Consider the following 21,052-nt stretch of genomic DNA (forward strand, 5'->3'; position numbering starts at 1 on the left):
AAAATAAAACATGGGTTCTCAACTTTCACCCTATTTATCTTAACACAGACTTTCTGTAAGTTCTAGCCAGAGATATAAACATTGAGGAGGGGGTAAACATCCATAAAGACGGGAGGGGGGGGGCGTGTTGCTTTTATCCATTAGAAAAATTGAGACGTTTTGGGCAGCATTGGGGAAAAAACTCCTATGAACTCTTATTTAAAATGAGTGAAAGGTTCTACTCATTCCAAACGTTCAGCATAAAAACTTAGCTCAACCCCAACTCCCATTCCTCCAATGAAATAACTGAATTCAAGCTATTGAAATATGGGATAATTTTAAAAAGTATACCCAAAAGGCAAAATATCTAGGCCATGTGTGTACTTTACACTGAGTTAATGTAGGTTGCTCTCTGCTCAAACTCAAATTGTTAGCCAACCCAGCAATCCTCAGCACCTTGACAGAGAAAGCTGTAGGTGGTAGCAGCAGGGATAAATAGAGCAAGAAATTGCTATCTTCCCAGTAAATTATTTAACATTATTTGACAAAAGTCCTAGCTATTATAAAACTGTAGCAAACTCTGACTTGCATTTGTCATAACCACTAACCTTTCCCTGTGGAGATCCGTTACTTTTACTCCTGACAGCTCTTCCAGCTCTGCTACAGATCCTATGCAGACCACCTGTATTGAAAAGATAATATTAAAAATATTTTTCAAGTATTAACCAATACTGCAATGTTACACACAACTCTCAGATGATGCATGTAATTGCAAAGTCTCAATGGATGCTGAATTTTTACATAGCAAATTTTAAAGATTTTTAACTTTCAGTATAAAGATAAAATCTTTTCATAACTCAAACTATATAAACCGATAATCGAAACAATATCTTCCTGAAAGGCTAACAAACCCAAAGTATCTTCACCTGGCACTAAACACATTTATAGATTGATTCTAAGCACACACACTGTTATTCAGAACTTCGCAATAAAATATGCCAATGAATACAAAAGTACAAATAGCATAATTTTCCACAAGCAAAATTGCCACTATATCCAATACTAAAGCAAATGAATTGAAAACTGTTGTACTCTGTCTTATCTTAGCATGCTCCATTAAGACAGTGTTCCCCCAAATTTCCTAATTTTTCTAATTGAAAAACTAAACACTGTTTATTTTGAGTAAGACCTTGCATTAAAAATCATTTTCATTCCCAAAGCAAAGAAGTCTTTCATTTTTGTTTTGTTATTTGTTTTTGCATTACTCCTCAACATTTCCCTTGGGGGGGGGGGGGGGGGGGAAAGAAGTTCTTAGGGATTCATGTGAAATATTTTGTGTGTGTAAAACCTTGCCTTAAACATTTAACCTATTTCAAATTTTAAAAAATTATTTTTAAGTGTTCCCCAAAAATGTCCCAACTTTTCCACTGGAAAGTCTTCCAAATGCTTTTTATTTTTAAAAAATACCTGCTTTTTCTGTCATTTACATCTTCAGCTCCAGAGATTTAATGTCTGTTACAGTTTAATCAGTATTTTGATATAATAATTCTGTGTTTATTGAAAGGCGGTGTGACCATTTGTTACAACTGTATAATTAATAGATAACTTCCCTGTTAGCTGGACCCAACTCTGGCAAAGATAACTAAATCACAGCCCCCAGGTATGATTGGCCAACATTCCCGTAGCAACAATGTGTGTCCAGAAACATCCTTTTGAAAAAGAGGCTTTCCAGGAGTGAAGAAGGTCAGAAATGACATAGTGCAGGGGTCTGCAACCCGTGGCTCCGGAGCCGTGTGCGGCTCTTTCAGCCTTATACTGTGGCTCCGCATGGCCTGGAGGTCGGAGGGTAGCGTGGGTGTGTCCCTCCAGAGAAGCACTGGAAGGAAGGGTGAGTGGAGGGGCCGAACAGGAGGCGGCTCTGTGCTGAGTGCCTCTCCGGCTCAGTAGATCTTCAGGGCCGTGGAAAACAGGTCCAAATGGCTCTTTGGGTGGTATAGGTTGCTGACCCCTGACATAGTGGAATTTTGCCCATCATAATGCACCTTAAAATGTAAATACATATGCTAGCTTTTGATTTACTGCACATTACAATGTAAAATGTATTTACATCCTATTTTTTGAAACTCTATTGCTATTTCAGCAAATATTACACCAAATCACAGCCAGAATAAATAGAATTAGGCTTCCTTTCCTTTTATAAATTGCCTGACTTTCTGTAGTTACTAACAAATCAGCTATTTGAACTAAATTCTCTAAAATGCTTTAACTCTGCAAGTTCGATACTACCCCCCTTCTTCTTAGTACTCAAGTAACATGAACACTGCAGACAGAACAGGTCCCCAGTAAGTTTTCAAAGACCCACACAAAGTAAAAAGGAGACTCACAGATTTGCTCTTACCTCCCCTAAGCAAGTTCCTCAAGGAAAATCTCTATCTTAAAGCAGTAGCAGCTTATTGGATTCTATTAGTTGTTAGATTATCTACAGAATAGCTTCCATTTTTGTTTCTTCTGCCCAGCATGCTAGGGACACAATCGGGAGCCAGCTAACCATACTCCATGCCCACGGAAATCAGTTAATCAGGCAACACCACAGTTGAAAAAGGAATATTTTTTCTCACACACACAATCCCTTTCCATTTTTTAACAACGAGCTCTGGTGTATTTGAAAATCTGAACAATGTATATTTTCATTCATTTCAATAGAAGAAATTATACTGCTTTGAATTTTAGATGGTGCCAATGAAGTAACTGTCTTGCAAAGGTAATGAGTCTCTAAAGGTTTAGCAAGTTCTAATTTCCTGGAGGCTCATGCCAAACCCAATGACTTGGGGATAGGTGAAAGAAATTATCTTGCCTTAACTGGATCCACAAGTTTCTATATTAAACTTGCCTACACCATTCTGTACTCCCACTAATGTAGAATTTTCCCATGAGTAAGACCACCATATAAGGGAGTTGAAATACCAAGAAATCAGAGCCCTTCTTTTCCTGCAAAATTTCCAAACAGAGGCCCTTTCCACACGGGCCATTTACAGTGGCCCAGGGACGGCAAAAACGCCGTCCCTGGGCAGCTGTTCACACAGGAGGAGCTGCTGGATCGCAGCAGTGCTGTCCTGGCCACTCGGGAGTGGCGTCCTGGCAGCTCCTAATAACCTCGCTCGTTGAACGAGGTTATTCTAAAACGCCATCTTCCCATCGGCGCGGTGCAAACCGCACTGCTCGGAAGACGGCGTTTTCCCTGTCCCCTCCACTCACCTCGTCCTCCAGCGTGCTCTGCAGGCCGTCAGGGACCCGCCCATGCTGCCCTCCGACCTCCAGGGGTCGGAGGGCAGCGTGGGCAGGTCCCTGACGGCCTCCAGAGCAACGCTGGAGAACGAGGTGAGTGGGGGGGGGGGGACGCAGAAGAGGCAGCTCCGTGTGAAGCCACCTCTTCTTCGCCGGCTTCTGCGGAGCTGTTCGCACGCTCCTGTGCGCACGCCCCCCCCCTCCACCGCTGTGCGGAAAGGGCCAGATTTTACTGTTTTTGCTTAGAAATTGAATGAAATGAAGACATAATTGGTAGACAAGACTTACCGTACTTACAAAGCAAACATTCCTAAGATTTAGTCTTACTAGGTCACTGGAACTTACATCTTACTAAAAGTTATTTAAACTGTATTCTTAATCTGTTTACTGGAGATTCCCACCCACTGAAAACAGAAAATGGACTAAGGGTAACAATGCTTTCTTGATTAGTGTTCTTACTCACCTCTTCAAAATCACTGCTGACCCACAATGGGATGGGTGTCCCCCAGTATCTGTTTCGTGAAATAGCCCAGTCCCGAGCATCTCTTAACCAGTTTCCAAATCGCTTTTCTCTCACGAATTCAGGAACCCTAAATTTGTTTAAAAGGTCCTTTTCATTAAGATGAACAAAATTCATAGTAATTGATAGGCATGCATAGCTTTTCTTCATCAGAATGTGACAGCTTTGTCAGAATCTATTCAATTTATTCCACCAGGATGATTATCATATCAATAATGTTTCCTGCCTTCTTCATTCCCATGCAACTTCTACCCAACAGGTTCTGGTGGGTTTTCCAGGCTGTGTGGCTGTGGTCTGGTAGATTTTGTTCCTAATGTTTCGGAAGAGAAACACAGAAAAGAAATAGAGGTATCTCTGAAGATATCAGAGAGTGATACACCTCTGAAGATGCCAGCCACAGATGCAGGCGAAACATTAGGAACAAAATCCACCAGACCACGGCCGCACAGCCCGGAAAACCCACCAGAACCAGTTGAATCCGGCCGTGAAAGCCTTCGACAATACATTCTACCCAACAGTCCTAACACAGTCTGAAACAATGAGGTCTCATTAATGTTAGTGGGGATTTGGTCTATAATGGTCAGTATTGCCTACTGTGATGGGACAGTAGTCTCTCCCTTCACTTACTATTAGATCATTTTTAACTGGCAATGATAGAGCATGAACATGGAACCTCTTTCATGCAAAACATATGTCCTTAGCTATGGCCACACAACAGATTCAGAAAGGCTCACACAAAGCACTACAATTTTAGAAAGGTAAAATGTCATTATCGACTTTCAGAGTAATTACAGAATTAACAAGAATTCATGCTGATGCAGTGGTTTTGGAGGATTATTTTCAATACTTTGTCATTCACTAAAATGTAATGAACACAGATTAAGCTCCCACATTCCTTGTCAACATTGCTGAAACACTTTAAAAAAGAATCAGGAATGGGCTATAAGAATATCTGGGTAAAGGATGATAAATTATATAGAAGATTTCTGTGAAAGAGAAATCTTGTTTAGCACCTCAACTATTTATGACAAAAACTCCAGAAAATGATTTCCCCCCCCCCCCCAAGGTAAGTAGCTTGTGATATACACAGTTAATAATTTTTCCCTCAGCTAAGAAATGTATTCAAGTATCACATACTTGTAGGCAACACGAAATTTGAAGGCCCATTTCATGCAAAGTTTTCTTAGTTTCTACCTCCCCCCTAGCGCATCTAGAATGCACGGGATTGTATTAAACATGGGAAATATATCGCAATTAAAAGATTAACATTACAGGCTTCTATATTTTACATCACTGTTTCATAGCTTGCCTATTTGTCAGTTTACAGAAAAGCTAGATCACCAAAAGACAAAGAACACAGAACTCTTGCCTATCTCACACAGTGAGGTTCCCATGACTTCAAACAGAATTAGTTGGGGACAAGGACTTAGGTAAGGGGGGGTTCCCAGGTTCAAAACCCCTATTACATGTCCAAAGCTCCACCCCCACCCCCCGTTGGTGGAGTTTTTTTAGTTTTTTTAGTTTTTTTAAGTTTTTGGGCGGTAGGAGGCGCAGCTTTTAGGCTAGCAGCAACAAAATTTCAGGGATTTTCTGGGAGACTCTCCTGATGATACCACCCAGGTTTGGTGAAGTTTGGTTCACAGGGTCCAAAGTTATGGACGCTCAAAGGGAGTGCCCATCCCCCATTGTTTCCAGTGGGAGCGAATAGAAGATGGGACTACACATTTGAGGGTCCATAACTTTGGACCCCCTGAATCAAACTTCACCAAACCTGGGTGGTATCATTAGGAGAGTCTCCTAAAGATACCCTGAAAGTTTGGTGCTGCTAGCTTAACAATTGCACCCCTGACAGCAGGCACCCCCCAAATTTCCCCAGATTCTCTTTTTAAATCCATCCCCTTCGGCATGGATTTAAAGGGAGAATCTGAGGTCCGCAGTTTAAACATTGAAAGTGATGCTGTTTCAGGATGGGGGATAGTCCATCCCAAAACAGCATCACTTTCAATGTTGTTTTAACTGGGGACCCCAGATTCTCCCTTTAAGGTGAATTTAAAAGGAGGATCTGACCTCCCTAGTTTAAACACAATTGAAAGTGATGCTGTTTGGGGGTGGATTCCAGCCATCACAGCAGCCGCCGAGGGGGGCACAAAACTCAGATTTTGCACTGGATTCCATTTGCCCTAGCTACGCCTCTGCCCAGAGGGGAGGGCAGAAGGGACTGCCGGTTGCTGGCTGGGAGCCCAGTCGGTGGGGGGGGGGAGCAGGGTGGGCAGGGGAGTCTGCATCTCTGGCCTCGGAGAGCTGCTTTTATAAGCACTGAGGCCAGGGGCATGTTTGGGGAGTTGTGGCCACACCCCCAGGGGCAGGTGGGGGCGTGGCCCTGCCCCCAAACCCACTCCATAAAAAAATCTATGTCACTAGTCGAGGAGTCTTTGTTTCAGGGCATGTTCAACATTATTTTCCACCACCGTGTTTGCAGAAAGGGCGGGAATTACCCATCAGCTGGCTTTTAGTTTGCATCCGGGGGGGGGGGGGGGAAGCAATGTTTTGCGGGTTCTCTATCATGCAGGCGTCCTTTAATTTTTAATATAATCTTTAATTTTTATCTTTAATCTTATCAATAGACTGAAATATCAATTCATATATTGACATAAAAAGGCAAACTATTAAAGAAAAGTATTGAATACAGCATCTGTACACTTTGCCCACACACTGATTGTCTTTTATGGTGTGAAGTGAGGGGGGAGTAATGGTGGCATGCAAACTGCAAAACCACAAAAGGACAATGTAAACTGCTGTTTGCTAAGCTCCCCAGGTTCTCAATTGTCTGTTTCCTAATGTGCTGTAAACCCAAGCATGAAGACCAATGGGCTTTTCCTGGTGTGGTCTGGAATCACTGATTGCTTGTGCATAAAACTACAAGACTAGAGACTTTCCAGTTTGTAGATCAAATGCATGGGCAAACTGGGTATTGGGACTAATGGCCTAGTCTTTTCACTGTTATATTCTTTAGTGTTGGTATTGATTTATCAATCTATCAATATGGTTATTAAAAAATTAATCTAAAGATATGGAGGAACAGGGAGGCCATGGGCTATAGAAATGATACAGCAGGACAAGAAACGGAAAGTAGTCGGCTACAGGGATGAGAATGTGGGGGAAGCATGCAAAGCAGAGCGAGGGAGTGGGGGGAAAGACTAGGCAGGGTGGCTGGAGGAAAGAGGTCCGAGGCAAACCTGTGCCCACTGGCAAATCTATCCCACTCTGGCAGCAAAACAAAATTAAAACCATGCTATAAGTGGATTTGCTTCCTGCAGAGAGAGCAGAAACTGAAAGTGGGGCTAGAGAAATCTTGCTGCAGCAGACATTCCCCTCCACCATGCAGCGAACACCTTGTGAGTAATTGGCCTCTAAAATTCTTCAGTCTGTAAGGTTTAAGAATATCAGTGCCTTTGAAGGGAAAAAGAAGAGACCTTATTCCAGTAGTTAAGAACTTAAGATACTAACTTGAAACCTTTTGATTCAATCTCAGTTTAGTCTTGGGAGACCCCCTCCCTCACTATAAACCGACATCAGGAGTCTGGATGAATATTTCTTACATTTATGATGTATTTAAAATGGCTGAAGTTGTTTACAACTCTTTCTCTTTTAGAATTCTATCTAATGCTCTAAACCACTCTCACAGCAAAATACTGAAGCTGAGTGATATTGGCTTGCTTATACATTTGCTCAGCTCAGATGTCCTGTAACCTTGATTTCAGGTCAGTCACAATGCTATATAAACTTTTAGTTAATGTTGAGTGCTTTCTTGATATTATGTCAAAAATTCAGCATACAAATATTATATTATCATGGGAAAGGTGTGACTGCTTTTTTAAAAAAATTATCCCCATATATCTACCCAGTCACGCCCACTTATAGTCAATGCAGTTTCAGATGGTGCCCAAAGTCAATCTTTAAAGACTACATCATCAATGCTTTTTCAATGAATTCGGATTCTTCCTACCATTCCAGAGACTACTTTTGTAACACAACTAGCATGCCTTCTAGTTCTCAAAGACATCCGAAACAACTTTTGACTTTTTTGCCCAAGCAAGTGTGTGTTTATGTGTTCAAGTACTGGGATACACGCCCTGTTTGGAGATCGACCAGCCTGGCAGTAAACCATCTTAGTAATCTTATGAAGATCCAACGAAGGAATATCGACTTAGTCTCTGTAAAGAGCCTGAACTCTCTTGGTTCTATTACTGCCTCCTGTCCCCAAAGACTTATAGTAACTTTCAATACTAACCAAATTCCTAAGCTATTATTGGGACAATTCTTAAAGAGGAAACTTGCTCAGAAAGGAGTGTTAGTTAAAAGAATGTTCCATAACACTCTCATTCACCCTCTTGTTCCTCTTGCTTCATCTGAGGTACCAGTCTGTAGCCAGAAGTCCTCTCTTCAATTTTCTGATGCTATCAAGAACTCTCTATTTACCAACACTCAGCATACAGATGAGAGTCTGAAGCCCAACCAGTTGGTACCCTATGGATCCCAAAGTTCTACTGTTGATGATGCAACTGCTATGTTTGCCCACATGCAAGCTGGCTGCAATCAAAAGACTTTGGAGGATGGTTTGTCTGACTTTTTACAAGTGGAAGATAATCAGACTGCAAGGCCTGTTGACATTCCTGTTCCCTGTTTATCTGACACAGTGCCGCAAGCTACGACCTTAGAACCCTGTTCTCCTGTATCTGCTATGGAGTGCATAGCCCCTTGCTATTCAACTTCTCCCTGCTTAGTGTTGGACACTGATTCTCTGAACAATGGTGTAGAATGCAACCTTGACCCTCGTTCTTTCAGAGACATATATAACCCCATACAGACGACAGGTTCCTCATGGGCCCAGGAACTTCTGTCCATTGCTACAGGAGATAACTCCAATCCTACCAACCTCTCTACAGTAATCAATGAGAGTCATGGACCCATTTCCAACTTCCTCCATCTCTGGTCCACATCTTCAAGTTTTGAATAGTGGGTCTAATGGATGCATCTACAAAGACGTCAATGAGTCCTTAAATCAAGTTACTGAACTTGATTGACTATCTGATTGTTGTTTAAGCATTATGTCTTGGAACATTGCTGGTTGGTATAATAAGTTCCAGGATGCTGATTTCTACAATCTTTTAGCCAAGTTTAAGATAATTATGCTCCAAAAAACCTGGTCACTTGCTCCTCCACATCTTCCAGGATTCAATACTTTCCATCTTACTGCCTTTAAGAGTCACTCTAAAGGCCGCTTTAAATCTGGCCTCGCTATACCCACTTCCACAAATCTTATGTTTACTATCAAGGACCTTCCTCCTTTTGAGCAGTGGGCACAGTCGCTACTGATATGTGGGGAATTTTCTACCCTATTAATTATAAATGTATACTTCCTTCCTTGCCCAGAGGTTTTAGAGAATGATCAGCTATGGTTCGGGTTTCACAATTATGTTGCTGATATCCTTCACAATTATAAGCCTGACAGGTTGTTGCTGGAAGGAGACTTCAATGCCAGAATTGGTAAAGATGAGTCTAAACTTATCTCTTTGACTGGCCCAGAAGCTGAGTCCCTGCCATGGCACTTCTCTGCCCCTAGACTTTCAGCAGATGCCATCTTTAACCATGCTGGTGAAAATATGGTCAAATTTTGTCTTCATTTTGACCTAATTATTTTAAATGGATTGGTTCAGCTCAAATATATGGCTGATTTTACTTATATCTCTCCCCGTGATAATAGCATTATACATTATTTTTTAGTATCACAATCCTGTTTAAATGTTATTGATAAGGCTGTGGTCTCCCCTCAAGTTTGGAGTAATCACATGCCACTTGTATTGCAATTGTCCACTTGTGTATCGAACATTAATTGTGGCAATAATCCAATTTCTCTACCATACAAAATCAGTTGGAACAAGGTAACTGAACTCAAAACAGATTCTTTGTTACATAGTCCCTCCATGTTGTCACTTAGACATGCTCTATTGTCACCCTCCTCACCTGCTGAGTGTATTGGTAAATTTGAAACTCTCACTGAAAAGTTGGTAGACGCTTTAGCAGTACCAGCCAAAGCAGGCCATCTTCAAGGAACACCTATTGACTCATATTTCTCTGAGGACTGTAAGCTTATAAAACAACAAATGCAGACAATATTTTCTAGGACCAAACACCAAGGTCTAAACAAATTACCCGCTGAGTACTTTGTGTTGAAGAGGCATCTCTCGCACGCACTTCGCAAAAACATCTATAAACAAACCAATGAGAAATGGAAGCACCTTATTCAAGCAGCTCTTTCTAATGACACCAGAAACTTTTGGCGTCTTGTTGCTAGGGGAACGTGCTCCGCTGTTGACATCTCCTCTAACATTGACCCTCCAATTTGGTATAGTTATTTTTGTAATATCTTTAATGGTGGGAATTTTGACATCCCTAGGACTGAGCCACTCTTGTCTAATGTGATTCCCAGATGGCCCCCTGTAACAGAGGAGGAAATTTTACCACTAATTGCAAATCTTAAATCCAACAAGGCCCCAGGTCCTGATGGAATCCCGGCGGAGATTTACAAATCATTTCCTGATTGGTGGTCCCCTCTATTAGCCTCATTATTCACAATTGTGAATGATTCTGGCTCAGTGCCCGCAATCTGGACTAATGCTACCATCATACCATTGTTCAAAAAGGGTGACCACAATCTTCCCTCCAACTATAGGCTAATCAGCCTGTTGTCTGTTTCAGGCAAATTGTACGCCAAATTCTTATTGAATCGTCTTATGGACTGGATCTCGATTAATAGACCTATAGGAATAGAGCAGATTGGTTTTACAAAAGGAAAGTCCACCCTGGACCACTGCATGACACTGAAAGCTCTTGCAACCAAATACCTCCACAAAGGAAAATCCAGCCTATATGTAGCGTTTATTGATCTAAAGGGGGCGTTTGACTCCGTAGATAGATCACTACTATGGCTTAAATTACAGAAGCTTGCTATAGAACCCAGGCTTCTTTTCCTAATTAGGTCTCTATACAGTAATCCCACCTGTCAGATAAGGTGTTCGTCATCAGGTGTTCTGACACCCAAAATATTGGTTTCAAAGGGGGTAAAGCAGGGTTGTGTGTTGGCACCTGTATTATTTAACCTTTTTTGTACTATCTTGCCCCCATTTTGAATAACTCCAACCCTCATTGTCCTTATCTGAATGGTGTTCCTTTGTCCATCCTCCTTTATGCCGATGACGCAGTCTTGCTATCAAGAACAAGGTTAGGTCTCAAAAACTCTCTGATCAAATGCGAAGAGTATTGTCGAAACAATAGATTGGTTATTAACCCTGTGAAATCTAAAATAGTGGTCTTTTCTAACATCTTTAGACCCATGAGATGGTCCATCCAAGGGGTTGACATAGAGCAAGTCAAATTGTTCAAATACCGTGGGATAACATTTCATCATAAGTTAAGCTGGACCACTCATAGGGATAACACTATTAAAGGTTGCAAGGAACTGTCTGCTACAGTTCAACATCCATGGTGGGAGGTTTATTCCAGCAGCACTGAAGGTGTTTAATGCCAAGGTGGTCCAGTACCTATTGTATGGTATCCCTGTTTGGATCCAAGCTTGGCACAAGAACCTGGAGCGTATCCAATCAAACTTCCTATATAAGATATTTGGCACCCCACATTGTGTCCCTTATGGGGTGCTTGTCTGGAATCAGGGCAACATCTATTAGAAACTAGGGCATGGGCTGTGACATTTAAGTTTTGGCTGCGTCTATGCTTCTGCACAGATCCAAAAAGCTTATCTCTGCTAGAAATGAGGGAGCTTCAGCTTTCGAAGTGGTGGCTTCATATCGAAAAAAAATCTTCTCCTTGGGTTTCTCATGGGAGTCTCTTCATATGCTTACCGCCACGGAAATTTACCATCATCTAAAGACCAGACTGTATGACCAGGAATACCAATCTCTCCTGAGTGCTGGCAAAGCTCTCGTTCCCCTCTATACTTTGGGATCACACCCCAGAAATCTAGCTCTGCTGTATACTTAGAACAGCTTGTCAACTATAAGTGCAGATGGGTCATGACCAGAGCAAGGTGCAACTCATTCCCCTCTGTCTATCTTCAAGGTCGTTTCCTTAACATCCCACGAGGTGAGTGTTGTTGTTGGTACTGTCCCAACACTATGGACTCAATTCCTCATATCCTGTTTTACTGTTCGAGATATAATAATATTAGAACCAATCTGGGAGCTTTACTACCTCTAGAATTTATGTTTTTATCAGACAAACTAAAAACGTCTAAGCTATTGAACAGCCCTCATGTAGAAATTTCTGAAGCAGTTGCCACATTTTTAATCCGTGTTCTACATGATGTGTAACAATGACCCTGTTGTTGTACTTGGAATGTATGGTACTTCTGGTTTTATGCCTAATAAAGGTTTTTGGATTGGATTGGCAATGAATTCTGCTTTCTGGCATTATGCAAACACTCAGAAAAGTTTTCTTGCCTCAGTATTTGTGAAATATTCCTCACTAAATATAGAACACATTCTTTACCCAATGTTAAATATTTTGAGGTGAGGGTGGTGAGGAATGATTAGTGAGATTATTAATATTCCTAAAACCCTATTCTCTTTGCCTAAACACCTGCACTTTTCCAAAGCTTCATCTCAGCTTTAAATTCACCCTTAAAATTCCAACACCAAGTCAATCAAACAGAAACACATTGCAGATTTAAGTTCATGTGTTAGTATATGAAGACTTTAATTTTTCTCTCTTTTAATAACATTAAGTTATTTTTAGCTTTCAGTAAGTATATGTAACGATACGTTGTACTCCCGGTATAACTACTGTTTAAATACATTTAGAAAAATCCCACAAGTTCATGTTCAGATAGCATTAGTTCTATTGCTCTGAAAGAATGTAATTGCCTTTAAAAGTTTCAAAGTTTGAACCTATTACTCTGACACTCTTTACGCTGACCTTACAAGGCCCTATCTAACCACAAGGGGAAAACCAAATTAAGATAAAGCAGCATTTGAACAGTTTACTAATGTGAAAAATGAACTTTGAAACCTTGCTGTTTGATACAACAGCTTTCTACTATAAAATGCTGGTGGATGGTACCCATGGATTAATGGGGATTTAAAAAACGACTTACATCTAGAACAACAGATTCTAACAAGAGGTCCAAAATGCAACAAGGCAAACATCAATTATATTTATCTTCAAGCATGTCTGTGTGTTTCCATTTATTTTGGAAAATGAACATTTTTATCAGGAGAGCAAACTGAAGAAAAAATATTCACTTGCAGCCTCTAAATGGCAAAAGATTCATTGTACCTTTATAGTTGGGGTCATATTGGAGTCTGATATCACCATATAATGAAAATGTTAGTGCTATCTTAAGCAGTGTTACACTCTTTTAAGCCCACTGAACTCAATAGACTTAGAAGGGTGCAACTGTTTTGGACTACACTGTTAGGCTGGTTTTAATAAAAACCTACATCTGTGGAACATAACATAGAAAGGTTCTGAAACCCCTAAATATATTTCTTTAGTGAAATGAAACAGTATTTGACAGTGCAGTTCACTGTGTTTGAATTATAACAGTGTACATCAAGAGATGCTATGCACCAGCAGTGAGTAGTCAGTTTACCGATTAAGGTATCAACTAAACCATACCAACTGTTAAGGGTTCTAAATACCAAAACAGAAATACTGTACTTTTGTCATTCAAAAGCAACTGGAAACTGGAAACCTTCTAATCAATAAACTACTCTAGTGCCTCGTTGCACATTTTATTTCAAGGGAACGGCTTGGCCACAATATAGTCAGAAAAGTTAGCCAATCAACTGCATCCTCCTTGCTATTCTTCTGCATGCAGAGTTTTCCCTTTCTATCTATAATTGTACCACATCTTCTGGAGCATCTTCGTACTCTATATAAACCTAGAATTCGAGCTACTTTTGCCCTTGAGAGTTGAGCCTGCTAGGCTGAAGCAAAGACTCTGCTTATAGCTGAAGAAAAGCAGAAGGGATAGGAAGTGAACAAAAGCAAAGATGGGGGTGAGACAGAGGCTTAAGGCTCTCCAGCCATGGAACAGTAAGGAGTAAACACACACACACAAATGCACTAGAGTTGCTAGAGAGATCCATGATGATGAAAGGTCAGACAATTTTTCTGCATAAGAGAAATGCTGATACTGGCTATGAGATCTCTTGCCAACTTTCACTGTATTTAGAAATCAGCAGGACAGAGGGATCTAGTAGGTGACCTTGGGCCAGGCAGTCATACATTCAGTCTAACCTACCTCACAAGATTATTATTGTGAGGATAACATGGAGAGAATTATGTCAGCCATCTTGGGCCTCAATTGGGGGAAAAGATGGGGTATAATCAAAATAAATAAATAAATCTTTGGTATTATTGTAGAATGAGCTCCTATCCCCTTCTTAAATATGTACTGAAGGTAAAGTGACTGCCACATCAGCATACCATAGTGCTCTCAGCAGAAGCAAAGCTCTTTATTTACGACTTTACAATATCATTATACGATTACAGCAGTTTCTATTTTCTTGTCACTTTCACAGCACTCTGATAGAAAGATTTAAACCTCATACATGAACTAAAATACTGAGAAGCGTTACATTACTCCCACCTACTAGATAATACAATGTTACAACCAGTTTGTTTTATTTTTTGTTATGTACCAAACATTATTAATAAACATTTGGTTGGCTATAATAGAAAACATTTCCAAAATTAAGCTTTACGATTATTCATTCTACATACATAAAAATTCAACAATATGCGATATGACTTTGTACACCACCCAAAATTTCTGACATGTTAAGCCTTTATACAGCAGTTTTCACTAGCTAAAGAATCTACCTAGGAAAACTTTAAAGTAGTAGGAAAAGAGGAAGACCTAACATGAGCTAGATTGACTTAACAAAGGAAACCATGGCTTCCAGTGTGCAAGACCCGCACAAGGCTGTCAATGAGAAAACGTTCCGGAAGTCATTTATACAGTCACCATGTCAGGAGTGACTTGACAGCACATAACAAATGCACGAAGTCTGTTAGATTCAGCTTGGGGTAGTGCTACATCCAGGCCTACTGTTGGATAAGCAACTGGGGGCTATGGGCAGAAGAACCTTTTACCAACTGTTTAGCCAGCTGAGTCTTTCCTGGGCGGAACAGACAAGGTCACAGTAGTACATATGTGGTAACAGCTGGATTAGATTACTGATATATATGTGGCTGCCCATGGAAAACATTCAGAAACTTCAATTGGTGCAGAATTTTGCAGTTGGAGCACTGATTGTGGTAGGTCATTAGGACCATATTACTCAAGTTTTGGCCCACCCATACTGGTTGCCAATTAGTTTCTGACCCCAATTCAAAATGCTAGTGGTGGCCTTTAAAGCTCGACATGTTTCATAGGACCAGCATATCTGAAGAACATATATGAACCTACTCAACTGTTCTGGAGGACATCTGAAGGACATATATGAACCTACTCAACCTACTCAACTCATCTGCAGAGGCCTTGCAAAAGGTGCCTCCATCTTCTGAAATCAGACAGGTGGCAGCCTGAAAGAAGGCCTTTCCTGTTAAGGAAGTAAAAATTGTGGAACTCCATTACAGGGTTATTCATCTTCTATCATTGTCTTCCATCAGTTTCATCTGGCATTCTCTCAATAACCACTCCTTCCTGCTCTACGTTTTAATTGCTGGGTCTGTTTTTTATACCTGTTATTTTACTCTTAGTTTTAAATTGGTTTTATTATCATTTTACGATTTTCTGCTTTAAATTATTAGTTGTCTTAGTAGCTCTTCTTGGGCAGAAAGACTGAATATAAATTCTATAAATAAGTAAACAACTGTCTTAAGAGAATTCTATCAAGTGTGGGTATACCGTATATAAACAATGGAATTTGATACTAACTTGTCTGGAACTACTCAAGGTCTAGGTACAGCATACAACTTCCATCTCATGATTAAGGGGCTGCCTACACTTGTCACTGGGTACTTTGTGGAAAAAAATCCCAACTTTTAAAAAATGTACTCTTAGTTTAAAATATTAAATGTTTACTCTTTGTGGTCCTGATCAGGACTAACCCTCTACACACTTTTTTTAAAAAAGCTGGAAGACCTTTTATGTACAGATGAGTTTCATGAATGTGGTTGGAGAAAACCTGTTCTTTTAGGAATGTACCTAAGTTTTAATTATTTCGGTTCCTTGTTCGTACTGCATTGCAAGTACTGATGCCAGAAGTAATTCTGACTTGCAGAGTCAGTGTTATCTTTGCTTATGCAGGAATGACAATGGGACCTCTCCTTTCAAGACCCATGGCTATACAAGGACCAAGGACCAGTTGTACTGAAGGAAGAACAATGTGGGTGTTTACGCTCACTATTGGGATTAGCAGGTAGGGAAGGAAGGATGAACATCTTTGATAAGGATCACTGTTTTCCCCCATCTTGTTTCAGGTATCTTATAAAGCTTGGGCATGGCCAGTAGCACACACAAAAGGACCTCTGGCCTTTAGTTTATGGCTCGCAGCTTGTATCCTAATTCAAGTCAGCCAATGAGCCTTAGACACATTTCTTTGTTCGGCTTATCTGGATTTTTGTGCATTAGCTTCAGTTGTTTCTTGTTGCTATAAGCTACTTTGTGTGCTGGGGGGAAAATAGGGCATAACTACTTCAAAAAAATAAATAAAATCACACACACACACACCCAAGCTCACTTGCCTTCCAGCCAGCCAGCACCCCATCCCAACTGAACAAAGCAACACACATTATACTAGTACTGCTCTGCATAACAGCATGATCTATTCAGGGGTAGGGAACCTGCGGCTCTCCAGATGTTCGGGAACTACAATTCCCATCAGCCTCTGTCAGGCTCCCTTTGGGAGTCCATAACTTTGGACTCCCTAAACCAAACCTTACCAAACCTGGGTCATATCATCAGCAGAGTCTCCCAAAAAATCCCTGAAGTTTTGCTGCTGTTAGCCTAAAATCTGCGCCCCCTGCAGGCCAAAAACGGAAAATACACACAAAATACAAAATTCCCCACAAACAAACCTGCAATTTTGTCACCCACCAGAAGGTGGCGCCCCTGGGCAGCTGCCCACTTTGGCCAATGGGATGAACGCCTCTGAAGCCTATGATTGGACAAGAGGATAACTTCACGCCTTTCCTTTGAGCTTCTCATTACTTCCCATCACATATAAGCACAATTCAAATCCATATTAATTTGTTATTATAACCAAACTTTAAAAATTGATGTAAAAGGGGAGTGTGTCTTACTTTACTCATTTGTTTGTACCCCTCCCTTCCTCCAAGAAGCTCAGGACAGTGAACATGGTTTTCTTCTCCACTTCATACTTGTAAGAACGCTATAAGGTAGGTTAGGCTGAGAGACACTACAGGCTCATGTTAGAACATAAGAACATAAGAAAAAGCCAGCTGGATCAGACCAAAGTCCATCTAGTCCAGCTCTCTGCTACTCGCAGTGGCCCACCAGGTGCCTTTGGGAGCTCACATGTAGGATGTGAACGCAATGGCCTTCTGCGGCTGTTGCTCCCGATCACCTGGTCTGCTAAGGCATTTGCAATCTCAGATCAAGGAGGATCAAGATTGGTAGCCATAAATCGACTTCTCCTTCATAAATCTGTCCAAGCCCCTTTTAAAGCTATCCAGGTTAGTGGCCATCACCACCTCCTGTGGCAGCATATCCCAAACACCAATCACACGTTGCGTGAAGAAGTGTTTCCTTTTATTAGTCCTAATTCTTCCCCCCAGCATTTTCAATGAATGCCCCCTGGTTCTAGTATTGTGAGAAAGAGAGAAAAATGTCTCTCTGTCAACATTTTCTACCCCATGCATAATTTTGTAGACTTCAATCATATCCCCCCTCAGCCGCCTCCTCTCCAAACTAAAGAGTCCCAAACGCTGCAGCCTCTCCTCATAGGGAAGGTGCTCCAGTCCCTCAATCATCCTTGTTGCCCTTCTCTGCACTTTTTGTATCTCCTCAATATCCTTTTTGAGATGCGGCGACCAGAACTGGACACAGTACTCCAAGTGCGGTCGCACCACGGCTTTATATAAGGGCATGACAATCTTTGCAGTTTTATTATCAATTCCTTTTCTAATGATCCCCAGCATAGAGTTTGCCTTTTTTACAGCTGCCATGCATTGAGTTGACATTCCCATGGAACTATCAACTAAGATGCCCAAATCCCTTTCCTGGTCTGTGACTGATAGCACTGACCCCTGTAGCATGTATGTGAAGTTTGGATTTTTTGCCCCTATGTGCATCATGACCAAATAAAAATTTGAACTGTTATCTCCCAGGACATAGCTATTTATATGGCACTGGAGGCACTACACAATTCTTGTTAAGTAGTTAATCTTTTCAGTATTTTAGAAAAGGACAAGTGCAGGATCCACAAAAACCTTTGTGGGGATAGCTCATTTCCTTGCCCGGCAAGTCTCCAATCCTTCCTTCTCTCCTAATTCATCTTTTATCTGCCCCATCAGCCATATTATTTATGTATTTCATTTATGCCTCACCTTTCTCCAGAATGAGGACCCAAAGCAGCTTACATCATTTTCTTCTCCATTTTATGCTCACAATAATCATGTGAGGCAGGTTACACTGCTAGTGCGTGACAGGCTCAAAATCATCTAGTGCAGGGGTAGGGAACCTGCGGCTCTCCAGATGTTCAGGAACTACAATTCCCATCAGCCCCTACCAGCATGGCCAATTGGCCATGCTGACAGAGGCTGATGGGAATTGTAGTTCCTGAACATCTGGAGAGCCGCAGGTTCCCTACCCCTGATCTAGTGCTTCCACAGCAAAGTGGAAATTCAAACTGGGTCTCAGATCCTAGCCTGAAGCTGGCTTTTTGGGGTGGTTGTAGCTGAACAATACCTAACAACTAGTCCTAGGTAAGTCATGCAAGTCAAATGGTATCAAGCTACCAGTGGTTGCTGTCAAGCCAGACCCCAATGAGAGAGTGTGGGTGTGAAAAAGAGACAAAGGGGGGGAGAGAGATTCTCTTTTGTCTTGCATAGAATCTCTACAGAAGGGATAAGCTCATCTTTCTTGTAGAACATAATTGCTGCTACTGCATCATTTTCTCCAGTATATACCACCATCTAGTTTCATAATCTTGTTATGCATTTTCTTAGTGGGGAGGATTTAAAAATAAGCCCAGCCAATAGTCTAAATTACATATGTCACCAAGCTTGTTGTTCATTTTAAAGTCAACAGAACTTTTTCCAAAGAAACTGTCTGGCACTCCAATTCCACATTTCTGGACCAGTTCTGATCATACTTGTTCCATAGAAAAGGAGAAATACCCCTGATTTCTCTTGTTTGAGCACAACAGGTAGTTAAACTATATTGGATGGTGACTGTGCTTGTGATAGGGTTTGATACCCTTCCCTTGGTTCCCCAAGCAACCAACATCTCCAATTAATTGTTTATCAAACATACATCTTGCAGTAGTGTATTCCCTGTTCTTATGACCTTATGAGGGCTGCAGCAGAGGGTAATACTTACTTAGAAAGTCTATGCCACTTCATCAGAACCACCTCCCACTGTATAATGAACCAATACTGATCAGAGTTTTCAGAATGCAAACTGAATTCATCTAACATACACTAGAAGGCAGATCGTCAATTACTAATCTTGCTTTTATTGACTCCAACAAACAAAACATTTTCTGGAAGCTCACCAAATCTATATAATTGATTTTTCAATCAATTACTGAGAAGACTGTTAGGTATGACACTAAATACAAGAAGAATACACTAAGTACAAGCAAATTCCAGATATCTTTTAGCTCTCACCATGTACCCTGATTTATTTCATTTCTGTTCTAGAACTTAACTACTAAGCATTCACATAAACAACACTAAAACCAATATTTAGAAACCAGTTTCACCATATAACTATGTGCTGGGTTTCAAGTCAGTTACTAACAGATAAACTGTTGGTAGGTTCTTAAAATACGCCAGTTCAAAAATACATTAGTATTAAGTCTTCTCATTAAAAACTAATTAGAAAGTCAATTAGGTTATCAAATTTACCAATCTAGTTCATCAGAAGCAATGTCTATAAGGAGTAGAGAGTATTCCTAAAGGACAACTCATCCTAGCAGTCAGCAATGATTCTAAAAGGCAAAGGATCAATTACAAAGGTTACTACAGCCTAAAATGCATTTAGTGCCCTATTTTAGAACCCTGCAAATCCCACAAGAACCCTGACCAAACATGGTACTTCTATGACCTAAACAGGGCTCCAGAGAAGCCAGATGTTTCAACATTTTCAGCATTAACCATCCTGAACAAGTTCCTACAAACACACAATCCTCACTTCAAAAAAGCTTTCAGTAACTGTGATATTTAAAAAACCAAGCAGTGGTTCTTTTGAGTTCCTGAAAACGCAACAGAAATTTAAAGGAACTTTAAGAACAAAGGTGGTTTCACAGGGTAACTATGTTAGTCTGCGATAGAAGAGCTAGGTTTTAGTCAAGTGGCACCTTAAAGACCAAAAATATTTTCAGGTTATGAGCTTTCAAGAGTCAAAGCCGCCTTCATCAGATAGCTATGACTCTCAAAAGCTTACACCCTAGTATGCTTATTGGCCTCTGAGGTACTACTAGACTAGAATCTAACTGTAAGACCAAAAAGGTATTTCCAGTGGTGGGATTCTAATGGCTTAACTACCAGTTGTGCCCCCCCCCCTCGGCTGCCACTTCCGTACCGATTGGGCCACGCACCTCTGGGCCGGGGGCACGGCTTTGGGGGGAGGCCAGCTCGCGCCCAGCTGCTCCAGGGCTCTGAAAGCCCTGGAAGAGGGAAGCTCGGGGTGAATCACACCACTGGGTATTTCTGTATTGCAGCTACCACAGCTGCTAACAGTGAAACCCATTTGCACAGTTACTCTAATCTAATTCCACTGAAATCAATGGGTTTAAACTTGAGTAATTCCTACACAGAATGCCACCTCTTTACATACTGTTCAGTTTACCATTTAAGATCACCCTCACATCCCTCCTCTCTGTACCTTCTAAAGTAAGATGGGTGATAATGAGATATAGGACTTCACCTGTGGAATGCCCTCCCACTTGAACCTCCATAAATGCCTAACATACTACTCTCTATTAAAGTGAGATCTGTTCTATAAGACTAATTTTAAGCTGCTACCGGTAAGTGCTTTACTTTTTTATTGCTTAT

At 40.9% G+C, this 21,052-nt stretch overlaps 1 protein-coding gene across 1 annotated transcript in view; it reads right to left on the bottom strand.

Moving 5' to 3' along the window:
• Positions 1-21,052, bottom strand: part of IARS1 (isoleucyl-tRNA synthetase 1) — a 115,485-nt gene that overhangs the window by 52,800 nt on the left and 41,633 nt on the right. Inside the window, exons 14-15 of the mRNA XM_048488688.1 lie at positions 3,728-3,854; positions 588-661 (exon numbers count right to left, since the gene is read on the bottom strand). Coding sequence (XP_048344645.1) covers positions 588-661; positions 3,728-3,854 — 201 coding nt within the window. The remainder of the gene's footprint in view (positions 1-587; positions 662-3,727; positions 3,855-21,052) is intronic.

The sequence above is a fragment of the Sphaerodactylus townsendi genome, linkage group LG03, assembly GCF_021028975.2.
Source record: "Sphaerodactylus townsendi isolate TG3544 linkage group LG03, MPM_Stown_v2.3, whole genome shotgun sequence".
Taxonomy (NCBI): domain Eukaryota; kingdom Metazoa; phylum Chordata; class Lepidosauria; order Squamata; family Sphaerodactylidae; genus Sphaerodactylus; species Sphaerodactylus townsendi.